This window comes from Anneissia japonica, unplaced genomic scaffold, assembly GCF_011630105.1.
Source record: "Anneissia japonica isolate Jap-2015-1 unplaced genomic scaffold, ASM1163010v1 scaffold1417_len1240632_cov203, whole genome shotgun sequence".
In the NCBI taxonomy this organism is placed as follows: Eukaryota; Metazoa; Echinodermata; class Crinoidea; order Comatulida; family Comatulidae; genus Anneissia; species Anneissia japonica.
This window is the reverse complement of record NW_022727891.1, coordinates 459,445-472,893: the sequence shown is the minus strand read 5'-3', so window position 1 is coordinate 472,893 and position 13,449 is coordinate 459,445. Positions and strand designations below refer to the sequence as shown.

The window sequence follows — 13,449 nt, the reverse complement described above, 5'->3', positions numbered from 1 at the left end:
CAATCTCTTGCAATCACTTACAGTACCTCTCGAAACTATTTATGCTGATGACCTTGATAAAATAAAAGAGTGTAGCATTGAAGAACTTAAAAGTACTTTACCGATAATTACTGAAGAACTTTAAAAATTGCGTCTTTTCGTTAACGAAGAGAAAACCGATTTTCTTACCTTTCAATAGACGATGAGAGAAAACTGAATGGAAAACTCACAAATTACTTGGTTCAATAATTAACACTGACAAAAACATTGAAAAAAGAATTATTTTTGCTAACATTGCATTTGATAAGTACCGGAAAGCGTGGAAAAACAGTAACATATATTTAAAACGTAAAATATTAGTTTATGATGCACTTGTTGTTTCTATTCTTTTATATAATTGTTCAAGTTGGGCAACAACGCCCAAATGTTTTGAAAAAATTGACGTATGTCATCGCAAACACCTTAGGAAAATCTTAAACATACACTACCCAAAAATTATCAGCAATATTTCACTATACGAGATCACTAATACTGAACCACTTTCAAATCGAATAAATAGATCCCGTCTTGAGAACCACTGAATTTTCACCGGCCATTCAATCACTTAAGTCTTCACTTACATGTCATGCTCGTAGCCGAGTTGGTAGACATAGATCAAATCTCTTGACACTACTACAAAACGATTTAAGTCATCATAGCCTAAAATTAAAAAACTTAAAAGATCTTGAAAATCTTATGCAACTTGCCGCAAACAAGCAATGTTGGACCCTGAGATTTTTTAAGTGATACAATAGAAAGTTATTTATTTATTTATAGTTAGTTTTATAAAGTATGTGCAACTTATTGAAACTGTTTTTCTTTTTCTCTTGTATAATTGATCAGAGATATATTCATATATTTTTGGAAAACAATAGTTTAATAATAATAATAAATAAGACGCAGTTATGTTCGCGATTTGCGATCTCTGTGTAGGTTTGGCACGGAGTTTAGCAAAAACTTCGCTAAAATCTTGTGAAAAATTATACTGCTTTTGATGATACGAGACGGGGCAGGGACTGCTTCTATCAATTTCACCTGGTATTTCCCACACTTGCGCTACCAAGTCCTCGCAAATATACCTTATACATGCTGAAACTCTTCCATAAATTCCCACACTTGTGCTACAAAGTCCTCAAAATACCCCCGTAAATGCGGCACCTCCCGCATAGAGCGTTTGGTATTTACACCAAATAAAGTATATCTAATCCAATCCAATCCATTGAAATTTGATACCATATTAGGCTTATTCAGTATTTCAGTATTTCAGTATTTATTGGCACTCACTTTCAGATCAGTGGCACACACCTAGCAAGGTGGTGCGTCCATAAGATATACATAAAATGAACAAAATGTAAAACGATCTTAAAATTAAAGAGAAAAGGATTAAAATAAACCAACGTAATTAAGGTGTAAAAGTACAAAAAAAATATAAATATTAAATTAAACAATAAGCTTAACGCAGAATAATACTGATTCATTTGGTTGAGTACGAATTTTCGTTGGAGTATTATTTTCATTCGACTGGTTCGTAAAATAGACAATAAAAATAAAAATTACATTATTTACCCACATTGAAGTCAAAAAATAATTGTAGGCTAAATTGAATTAAAAAAAAAAACTGGATGAAAAATTTTTTTACGAAAAACCCATACTGCCACAATTCGAAGCATCATTGATTACGCAGCGTACTATATCGCGGTGATTATTGTTTTGTCGAGTACTTATCAGTTTTCTATTCGACTGGTCCGTTTCGCATAATTGAAAATAAACAAATGAATAGGGTTTTACATAATGAAAACATTTTTTTTTTTTTTTTTTGAGTGTTGTCTGGTCCTGAATTTGTGAATTTTGTGGTTTGTTTGTGCTTTTTTGATGTCATTTTGGTTAATTGATTATTGTTACTACGAATCTTAACGTATATATTGCTAGACATATGCTAACCTGAATAATTTCGAACAGTTTCGTAAATACTCTGTTTCGCTTAATTGAAAATAAACAAATGAATAGGAATAATTTTTTTTTCTTACTTCCTTTTTTTATATAAGTAATTTTGAATTGTATTTTGGAATTGTAATTTGAATTGTATATCTTGAATTGTAGGCCTAATTATGAATTGTGTATAGTAATTTTTTCTTTTTAATTCCCTTGTAAATATATAACAATTTCAGTCTTTCCTTTGTTTGACTGCTGTTATATATTTTAATGTTTTATGATCGTGCAATAAATACCTTAATGAATGAAAAACTGGTCGTCTTTCCTTTGATCTTAACACTGCGCAGGTGGGCGTGGTTTAACGAAGAACGACTAGTCGAATACGTTTTATTTTATTAACTTAGATGCTACACTGCGCCCTCAGACATTCATCTCCTTGACAACTTCGAGTTCATGTACAATGTGGTTTGTTTTGATCTGTAGCTTTAGCTGATAGAAGGACAACAAATCATGATAAAATTAATAATATTTTGTAAAATCGATGAGGTAAGATATTGTTTTAAATGCATTCAGAAACATTTTTATGCACTTTCTATAAAACTAGTTAAAACAGCAAGAAAAGAAAAAATCGCTCGGTCGAAAAGCTAGGCTAGGGCCAGGCTAGTCTAGGTAGGAAGGTAGGCCCCATGGTAAAGCTAGGCTAGCCTAGGAGGCTAGGGTAGGCCTCGTTAGGGAGGTATAGGCCTAGGGCCTATTTATGCTATTCCTGTACTGTAGGTTAGCCTTAACTAGGCCTACTTTGGCCACAATAGTAGTAGTACAGTAGCCTAGTATGTCTAGCCTAGCAGGCTATTCCAGCTAGGGCTAGCTAGGCCATGTGGTGCCTAAATAAAGCTTTTTTTTTCAAAATGCACAAACTTTTGAAGCTCAGTAGGCCAAGTATTTACTGGGTTTAGGGGCATGGTTCAATATTATAGTTAATATTAATAAAGGTATAACAAAAGATTTAGGCCTACCCAAATTTTGGCCCTCTTTTTACTTTAATTGAATTACATTAGTCTATCGCACTCTGTACTAGGCCTAGTATATAATAGTATTAGTAACCCCATGCCATGGGCAGGCCTGTAGTCACAGGTTTTATTCAAATTTCTTGCTATTTTTACCGTACTTGTAATTTGTTAAAGTCATGTTGAAAAATTTATGAAGGGGGGAAATTTTCTTTACTAATTTTCAGTTCTTTTCTTTCAGGGTAAATAGTCTTCTGTTTTTAGACAATGAACCTCAAAAATGTAACATTTAGTTGACCAACATCTGAGGCAAAGATGTCTGCTCTGAGTCTAAAAGCAGCTAGCCCAACAAATCTTAAACCTTTCATCTTCCGTCTCAATGATAATGGATGTGGACCAGAAGTTGTTCAGAATATCTTTTTAGACAAAGGATGGGAAGAGTTTGACGAGGAAAAACACAAAAATTATGAATGGAACATTTGGTGGAGGACAAGTCGTTTCCGTCTATCCGATTATCATGATATATATCCTTGGCAACGGCTCAACCATTTCCCGAAGACAACAGGGATCACCAAGAAGGACACTCTTGCACGTAATATGAAGCGAATGAGAGGTGTTTATGGTCCGTCTGTATTTAACTTCACCCCACTCGGCTTTATTTTACCCAATGATTATACAAAATTTGTCGCAGAGTATTCCAAATTGCGACAGTCAGATAACAATGCTGAAAAATACTGGATTTGCAAACCTGCAGATTTATCTCGTGGCCGTGGTATCTTCTTGTTCAAAGATCTGTCAGAATTAGCTTATGACTGTTCAGCTGTCGTTCAACGATATATATCAAACCCGCTTCTCATTGGTGGATACAAATTTGACCTGCGAGTGTATGTGGTGGTGTTAAGCTTCCATCCACTTGTGATTTATATCTACGATGAAGGAATTGTGCGTTTCAGTACAGAAAAATTTGATTTGTCATCCATCAACAATCAGTTCTCTCATCTTACTAATACCAGTATTAATAAACTTGGCCCTTCATACATGATGGATAAAGAACGTATTGGCCCAGGCTGTAAATGGAGCTTTGCAACCCTGCGAAACTACTTCCATCAGCAAAATATTGAGTGTACTGTTCTCTGGCAACGCATTTCAAATATCATCATATATACAATGCTTGCTCAAGCACCAAGTGTACCAAAGGTGTCAAATTGTTTTGAACTCTTTGGTTTTGACATTCTTATTGACAACACGCTTAAGCCGTGGCTTCTAGAGGTGAACTTCAGTCCAGCTCTTGGATTAGATTGTTCAACCGATCATATTGTTAAGTGCGCCCTCTTAAGTGACATCATCGATATGCTGTCGTTCAGCGATGCAGAACGAGAACGAGAGAATGTAATGTTCAACACTAAGCTTAAACAAAACAATAGCGAAATCCAGCGCAACTTTAGCCCACGTAAATGTCAAACTCTGTGCAAACGACCTTCCATTTCTATGACAAATTGTAAAATGTCATCCAAGAGTAGTACTACAACACAATTAAAATCCCCAAGGAGGAGTCAGGAATCAAATGGTGAAGAAAAACTACAAAGAGAAACGTCTGACATGAAAGCAAGTCAGTCGCCTCAAACTCATACAAATTCATTACGTTCCACAAAGCTAAAGACACTGTGTGAGAAAGGAAGTTCAAATGTTCAGCCACATAATGAATCTAATGCATCGGAGAACAGTTCAACTAATTCACAGAGCAATGATTTTACTAATTCAGGTCAGCTGATAACTGAGAAGGCAGGTCATCGAGTGTGTCAATCCAGCTCGAATTTGACAGATGGAAATTTGACCCAGCACAGCCACTCGCAGTCCACAGCTGGTGATGCAAAAGCACGAACCAGGAAAAATGTGAGCTCTGTTGTTAGAAAAATGCCATGGGCAGGTAAATCACCAAAACAACCAAGAAAATCTTGTGCAAAAGCATCATCAGGCAATGGGGAGAAGGGCATTAAAACAAAGCAGATCCATAATTCAAATAGTACCGGGTCATTGCTGAAAACTACAAGTAATGTTAAACAAGAGACGACTTCTGGTACATTCCAAAAAACATCAAAGAACAGCCCTTACGCAAGTGTGCGTAAGCCAGAAGTAATGCTAAATACTAAAACAGATTTGATGGACTTCAAATATAACACAACTCATAAAATTAAGAACGTATTGAAACCGTCTGCAAAGGTTGGCGATTTCAACTTGATTTTCCCATTCAACGAGGCCACAAAGTCTGCAAGCTCGCCAAATCTTGATATTCGAACAATCATTCGTGAGACGCAAAAAAAGCTGCGACGAACTATGTGCTATGGGCCTGTACATCAGCGTCGTATTGTACGCAGATCAACACAGATGATCAATACATTTGCGGGATCAAACACTCGCAAGGAACAAGTTATTCAGCAGCTCCCTAATTTGAATATGACCTATAGGGATCAAACTGTTGTCACTTCTTGAATTAAAAATTAACAATTCATATTACTGTATCTGTGAAGCATGGATTTGTTGACCATGTAATAAGGAGCTTTGAAACAAAGTGATCATATGACACACTCAGCTATTTTAATCATCCTGCTTTCCCTGCACAACTGGTGGTGGCGCCAATGCAGGCTTCAAGGAAAGTCCATTACTCCCTTAGGAGGAAAATACAATTCGTCAGGGAGAAAATAAATTCTATGTAAATTTTCCGAATGTGAGACTAATAAAATTGATCAAATAAGCCTGTCAAGTCCCTAAATTGTATTCAGCCTTTGGCCCCCTGTCAAGGACAGAGGACCCTCTGGTAGGCAAATCCTGGTGTCACCACTACGCACAACAGATTTGACACCATGTCTCTATATGACATCATTGCTTTGAAAGTTGTTGCCTAATAATAAATAGGATTTATATAGCGCACATATTCACTTTGAAAATGCTCAAGATACTAGAGACAGTTTAAACAAATTATGAAACCAGATAAAAATATTTTATCAGTTTAAAAAAAGATAGATGCTATGTTCTCACACGGCAGCTAACGGTTAGCAGGATCCAGATCCTGCTAACCGTTAGTTGCCGTGCTAGCCAATAAGAAACTGGAAATTGTAAACGCGTACGTGTGATTGGTTGATGATAGAAACGTGCTCACTTGCTAACCGATAGCGCTTGCTAACCGTTAGCGGTATCCGGATACAGCTAACGGTTAGCACTAACTGATCGGGTGTTCTCACGCGGGTGCTAACGGTTAGCTCCCAATCCGGATACTAGGGCTCTCGTGAGAACCAGGCTATATTCATTCATACTTACTATTTCAAATTCAAAATAATTTTATTCATTCTGGAAAAATATGAAATACAAGTACTGTACGACCACCCCTATCTAACCTAACCTAAGAGAGTATATAAATAAATAAATCATGAATGTTACATGGGGAATCATAATTGTATCAAAAATGTAACTTGAATAGAATGAATGCACATATCTTTAATTTATTAGTTTATTTTCTGAAGTGGTTTTTATATTGATAATTAATGCATTTGATGAAATGTAATGTTTTCCAAAGATATTTTAATAGATTTGTATTGGAAAGATGTTATGAAGCAAACAGAGTTTGATGTGACAATTAATTAGTTTAAGAATAATAATAGATGAATCCTAAGGAAAGGAAGTAAAGTATACTTTTTATATATTTCCTGATCTTACTAATTCTATCAAAATAATAGAGTCTTCCCCATTCTTTACTTAAGACTGTACAGTACTACATTATACTGAAATACTGATGTATACAGTCATTAATAATTTGTATTAAGACTAATTGTTCTTCCTTTACATTATTGTGGAAATACCATTTCCATTCCATTTATCTTTATGTTGTTTATTGAGAGAACAATTTTAAAGATGTATTTTCTAAACTCCACCCTCCAACACAAAACCACCTTTGGAACCTTGGGTGGTCTTGGGGTTTGGTCTCCAATTAGAGGGCTAGCTTTGTGTTAAAAAGGTTGAAGATTGTTATTTGGGTCTTTTGAAAAGTGGTCTCGGAATTAAATTAGCGGGGTCTTGGATTTGGGGGGGGGGGGGTCTCCAATTGGAGGGTGCACTATATTTACCGTGTGCAATTTTTTTAGGATTGTGCTGATTTGCTAAATACTTTTTTAGTGAATGTCATTAATGCAGATGTTGTTTATTATGTTTTCTTTAAGATAAAGAATTGAGGCTTCCTGTAATTCAATAAAATATAATCAATCAGTTGTACCAATGTTCTTTTTTAAACATAATAAAATGTGACATAAAATAGACATGGGTTATTGTGCTGAATGAATTGAGTGTGCTCTCTGTTATAAAACAATACATGAATAATGAGGCTGACTGGTCAACCAATTAAAAATAAATTTGGGAAAAAAAATTGGAACTGCTTGGAAGTCAAATTCTTTAGTGTCAAATTTGCTTTTAATAACATCGAACCTGAGAGGATCACTCCTCTCTGAGACTTTCAACCAATCAGATGCTTGGACAGAGAAAAAATACTCATTTGGGAGAAAAAAAATATATATGTCCGCCTATTTTTTACATATTAGTAGACTCTAAAATCGATTAAGCCTCTGAAACCATAAATTTTGATTTTTTTATGGACTTCGCCCCAAGAACACTTCCAAGAGATTTTGAGCAACCCTGACACGCCTACTAACGCTCGCGTTGGGTACGTCGTCCCCCTACCCCTACCACTGTCGGGGTCATCGGACCCAGCGTCAGGAAATCTGATGCTGATAATGGTGAGGAAAATGATAAGTAGGCCTACTGTATTAGGAGGATGATGATGATGCATTGATGATGAACAGGACAGCTGACAGGCCAACACCTGTTGTAGGACCGGCTATAACATGACGTGTAGCCTACTTTGATCAGTAGTGGCGCCAGCGTCTGAAAATTTTAAAATTTTAGGGGGGTAGGGGAACAGTATGCTGGGGTGGGCCAAGGTGGGTGTGGTCGGGTCGTTCAAAATGTCTCGAAAGTTGTCCAGGGGGCAAAGCCCCCGAAAAATATGACAATTTAGGGGTTTCAAAGGCTTTAGGTTTAAAACATTTTTTGCTCCCCGATGGCTTTTCTTTTTTTTTTGCGGGAAAGCTCAGGGGAGGGGGGTGGGGAGAGGAAAGAAAATTATCTGGAGGATAACGCCCCACTAACTTTGATACAGATAAAAGATTGTCATGAACTGAGTCCTGCCATTTCAACAGTTGGACTATGGGTAATTGCATTTGTTTCAAATTATAGGAAACATTTCCCAATTTCTCTTTCGTAATTCCAAATAAAATTCGTTTGGTAAATTTTATATGAAGTAATTCCATGAATTAATGTTGCAATCAATGAGCAATCAATGGTGGTCTGAGAATTGTTCGATTCAGATATAAGTTAACAGGGGGAGGAACATCGGTAAATACATCTGCTTTGACAATCTGGCATGGTACGGTACACCAATGCCAATCGCGCGTTCCGTACATTCATTGTGTTTAATGATAAAAAATTTAAATATTTGTATATATTTCGATTGAGTTTTATTATACATAAAGCATAATAATGCCATACAACCTTCACAAACTTAAATAATTATATTTACTAATGCTTTTAGTATATAAATATATAAATTAAGTAAAAATTTATTAAATTTTAATATGTGCCACCAAGTCATTGCAAAGTAAATTGCCAATTATAGGCTATCTGGCGGCATCAACGGGTTATGCCTTAAACTAATGAGTAAGGAAAATAACGAGTCCGGGTGACGCCGGGTTCCACAGTTCATACTGTGAGAAATTTTTCTATGGGGAAAGGTCGCCCTCGGTGTGACTTGCCTACTTTCGCGAGATGCCCGTGTTGAGTGATCTACCCCTCAAAATATAAATTGATAAAGACAGAAATCAGAAATGATTGTAGTAGATAAAGATCTGTATTATTTTATTGAGTAACATCTATTTCTATGACTTAAAGTATCATTCATTTATAAACCCATTTATTTATTGTATTTAATTGCTTCTTCTTAATTATATGTATTAAATTCATTTGTATTGTTTACTGCTGTGTTCTCAATTTTATTCCATTTCTTAGTTTTAATCTGTATGTTAATTGTAATCTTGCCCCAATCATTATTGAGTTCCACCAATTTAACAGTGATATGTTCAAATAAATATTATTATATTATTTTACTTGTATTGTACTTTTTAGTTTATTTTTGTCCAGAGTGGCGTTTATATACATAACATGTTCCTATTTGAGCACTGGACCTTAATTATCTGTGCTTCATAAATCTACGTATTACTATTATCATTATTTAGGCAACCCTTTTTTTATACCTTGTTTAGCAAAACCACCGCCAACCAATAATGATGATTTCAAATAAAAATAAAATAATTTTGGCCAATTAGTGCACCCACTGCCCATAAAAAAGGAAATTAAAGAAAAAAATTAATTTTTCTTTATTTTTATTACGCCCTCCGCTGCCTTGAAATCTCCAAAAATAAGATATGTATATTTCTTCCTAATTATATAAATTTAAAGCATTTAACCATCCAATTATTTTACAGTTTACATTAAAAAATAAAATGTTATCTTTATTTTCTCCTCCCTCTAGATGTTTTTGGCAAAACCATTTGCTAAATAAGAAAAAAATTTTTTTATTTTGTTTCCATTCTCCTCTGATGATCTTTAAAAAACATAAGTTCGCCAAACAAGGAATAAAAAAAAGTTTCGTCCAAGGTATTAAAATAGTCTTGCCTTATCTAGTATATGAAATTTGGTATTTTTTTGTGATGGATGCTGTACATCTGACATATATTGCTATTCTACAAGCATATACTGTACTCAACTTTCAAATTTATTACTTGTTCATCATGCGCAAGCAGGCTAGCTTCTCTAAGATGACTAGTTCAAGGGCTTGCGCAACAAACTAGTAATCTTTTAACACAAAATCTCAAGTTTTCTTCAAGAATAGCAAGATATGAAGTGTATTAAATACTTTTTCAAATATACTGCTTTCTTTTAATAGTAGGGAATAAACTAATGAAAGGAGATACACTATGTTTACAAACTCCACTGTATCTCTTTGATACTGTATAAATAATAAACATTGTTAAATTATTAGACTAAAATAAGAAATTATGAATATATGTGTATTTGCATCTGTGTCTTATTTCAATGTAATAATCGTTTCATGAACATCATATTTAAAAAATGACACATCCTTTACAATATAGTTTATACACTGTGAAACTCTATACACATTATTGAGTTTTATGTGGAAACAAATGTGATTTGGCCAAACTATATAATATGCCGGGTATGACACCAACCCATATATCAGCGAATTACAGGTATTTGGGTGGACAAAGCTAACCCTGAAACAGCGAGCCTAGTTAGTGTTTCTTCCTATCATGCAGCAGCTAGCCTAGTTATGCAAGCTTCCCATCATGCTCTGTGATGTAAAGCATTATAGAATAATCAGAGCAAGTCACTGCAAGACAAATGTTGCATTGTGTATTCAATGGTATTGTACTAAAAATACATGACATGTATTATGGTGAGGGTGGTGGCCATAAGCACCCCTTTTCTTCACACATTTTGCTTCAATAAATGGGGGAGGGGGAAAATAAATAATGAATTTAGTAATAACCTTAGAGAAAAAATCTACATTTAGCACCTTATGAAATTATGGATAATACACCAGTAATATAAGCTTCTACCCCCACCACAAGCATTTTCACACATGCAATAGAAAAAGTACCTCCTCCCCACAAACACACCCTTTCTAACATGATATAAATTGAACTTGCCTAAGTCAAATCTAAAATTGCATTGAAAAATTGTTTGACTTAGATAAAATTTGACTTACAGATCATTAATTAATAGAAAACACACCAATTTGGCATGTAAAATAAGATCGACTTTAGAAATTATTTAAGTTAGGCTTAGCTTCAGCAAGTTTAACTGTAAATGTTAGAATGAGTTATGCATTAAACTGAATTTATGTCAAACAAAAAAAGCACAAAAATACAAGTAAATATCCTTATTGTGACAACATTTATCAATAAAAGCAACGATAATTACTTAGGATTCAGGCCTACCACCAACATACAGCGGCATTAATTCCAATATTTTTGCAGGACAAAACTCTTAAGGTGTAATAATTTCATACACACTACTGTATGTAGTTTACACCCACAACCATATACTCCCACCCCACACACACACACTCTGCTTTAATCATCATAATGTTCAATTTAGTTTCTGTAGTGTTTATTTAACATAATGTTTTGTGTAACACCAATAGTCCTAGCCAACATCAGTCTGTGTTTTAGCAGGATATCTGTTCTTTAGGCCCATGGTTACTCTTCTGGTCACCTTTTGCTCTTCTGAGATTGTGCAAGATATGAAATGAGCGCTTTGATATCTTCCCTCTTACAGCTGACTCTCTCCTCATTGAACCACTGTGAAAGGCCTCTTAGAGGGGCACCGAAGTTCTTAATGGGCATCTACAATAACAAGTGAATATTAAGCACATGAACAAATATGGAACCACTAGACACTTTATTAATTTAAAATAAATTTAGGATATGCTACAATAACAATAATGGAAAAGACATATGCAGGTTAATATTTTTATTATGATTATTTTGTTTCATTTTAATATTGCAATACAGTGCTTAATGAAATATTCTTTCACCCTATATTAAAACTACATAGGCTGACTGACTTAGAAGAACACGCTGTATAGGAGATTAAAGAAGACATGAACTTACCGTAAAGAATGACTCAACATACTGTAAAACATACACGCCACAGTCATGGTAATTGGTTTGTTGTGGAACCTCAGGTTGCATACCTTTCAACTCAAATTCCCTTTTGTATCCCTTCTTTATCTTCCATTCAACACTTATATATCTATAAGAAATTTTACAGGTATTTAATATAGTTTTCTGTATCAATAACACTGTGTTAACTTCATCATTGTATAAAATAAAAAATTGTTATATTATGATTTTATTAAATCTTAATAATATACATAACAATCAGAAACACCCAGAAAAATGTCACTAAAACACTAAATAGCTTATTTAAAGGCCTGTCCACACTGTCAACTTGTATTTTGACCAAAATAAATGTGACCTGCCTAAATATGGTCAGGATGATACCACATCAATACCATATATAGGCACATCATGACAAAATATGGGCATACAACAGATTTTTGATAATCTGGGCAGAGTTTAGGTTGACTAAATAAGTTAATTTCTGCTATTGTTCCCTCCCCAGCACTTAGAGCCTAATATTAACATATACTCATACTTATTCACACTCTATATTTATATTGTACCAGTGGAGCTTACTTACTCTTTGAGTTTATTGATACAAGCAGTTCGCTTGGATGTTCCTTTAAGTGAGTCGAAGATTAAAATGCAGGGTCTGAAAAAATAACAACTTATTGTGTTGGCTGTCTGGTATATCAAGGAAATACAAAATAACATCTACAGAGGCAGTGACTGAAATTAGGAAGGAAAATTTTGATGGTTTTCCCCCCAAGTGCAATAAATCGGCAAATTAATTATAATGGGAGTAATAATAACAATATTATTAAAATAATTTCAATGCTGTATTTTTTAAATCAATTAAAAAAATTTTTTTTTATAAAGACAATATTTTTACGTAACAAAATAATAATTAAAAAAATTGTAACATATACCTTTATCATCTAATTTTAATTGTAATTCTGTTTTAATACCGTTAATCTTTAATTCAATTTATATAGCTATTGACTTTTGATTGGTGACTGTGCATTTTTGTTTGTTTCTTATGAATGTGATTTTTTTAATTAATAAAAGTGAATAAATAAATAAAGAATAAAGAAATTACTGTGGATAACAATGATAAGCATTTACTTAAAAAGTATTTACAAATCTGAACATATATAATAGTAACATCATTTCCGAGTCCGATGACCAAATATTTTAGCACCATTTGTGATCCATCTACAGGGAACTGTTAGTTAAAGGAGATCAGAATAAAAGCAGGATATTCCAAACCACATCACATTAAAATCTACTTCATTACTTATATATATCATGGCCAGCGGAACCGGGGGGGAGGGGGGGGCCCAACTTTATGGCAAAAAATATATAATGTCTGGAGATTTTAGTATGAAGGAGAAAGGAAAAGAAGGAGTAGAAGGATGGGAAAGAGAATGTTTATCCAGTACCCGACTGAGTTACATTTTCTTGCAATTCGCATTGGCGGATCTGGGGGAGGGGGTCATGGGTCCTGACCCCTCCCTTGGGCAACAAAAAAAAGGGGGAAAAGAAAAAGAATTCTAGACCTTTTCAGGACCTGTGAGCTGATTTTTTGTTGTTGTTACAATAAGAAAATTAGAATTTTTAACAACATAGAAGTCATTAAAACACACTTCAAATGTCGGGAAAGCTCATTTCCCGCCATCTAGGAA

The 13,449-nt window shown here is 34.3% G+C and overlaps 2 protein-coding genes and 1 non-coding gene across 3 annotated transcripts in view; 2 read left to right on the top strand and 1 right to left on the bottom strand.

Moving 5' to 3' along the window:
* The first annotated feature begins 2,371 nt into the window (after window positions 1-2,371).
* On the top strand, window positions 2,372-6,050 carry LOC117113907 (probable tubulin polyglutamylase TTLL2). The gene is made up of 2 exons (XM_033257411.1): window positions 2,372-2,496; window positions 3,199-6,050. Exon 2 carries the CDS (start codon window positions 3,273-3,275, stop codon window positions 5,445-5,447), a length of 2,175 nt encoding a protein of 724 aa, XP_033113302.1. The 5' UTR covers window positions 2,372-2,496; window positions 3,199-3,272; the 3' UTR covers window positions 5,448-6,050.
* Window positions 6,051-8,700: 2,650 nt separating this feature from the next.
* Window positions 8,701-8,850, top strand: LOC117113943. Its single transcript, XR_004446273.1, has one exon. It is a non-coding gene; the product is annotated as a U12 minor spliceosomal RNA (small nuclear RNA).
* Window positions 8,851-9,810: 960 nt separating this feature from the next.
* The window catches only part of LOC117113874 (sentrin-specific protease 7-like), a 6,029-nt gene continuing 2,390 nt past the window's right edge, over window positions 9,811-13,449 (bottom strand). Inside the window, exons 6-8 of the mRNA XM_033257340.1 lie at window positions 12,345-12,416; window positions 11,753-11,894; window positions 9,811-11,485 (exon numbers count right to left, since the gene is read on the bottom strand). Coding sequence (XP_033113231.1) covers window positions 11,351-11,485; window positions 11,753-11,894; window positions 12,345-12,416 — 349 coding nt within the window. The 3' untranslated portion in view covers window positions 9,811-11,350. The remainder of the gene's footprint in view (window positions 11,486-11,752; window positions 11,895-12,344; window positions 12,417-13,449) is intronic.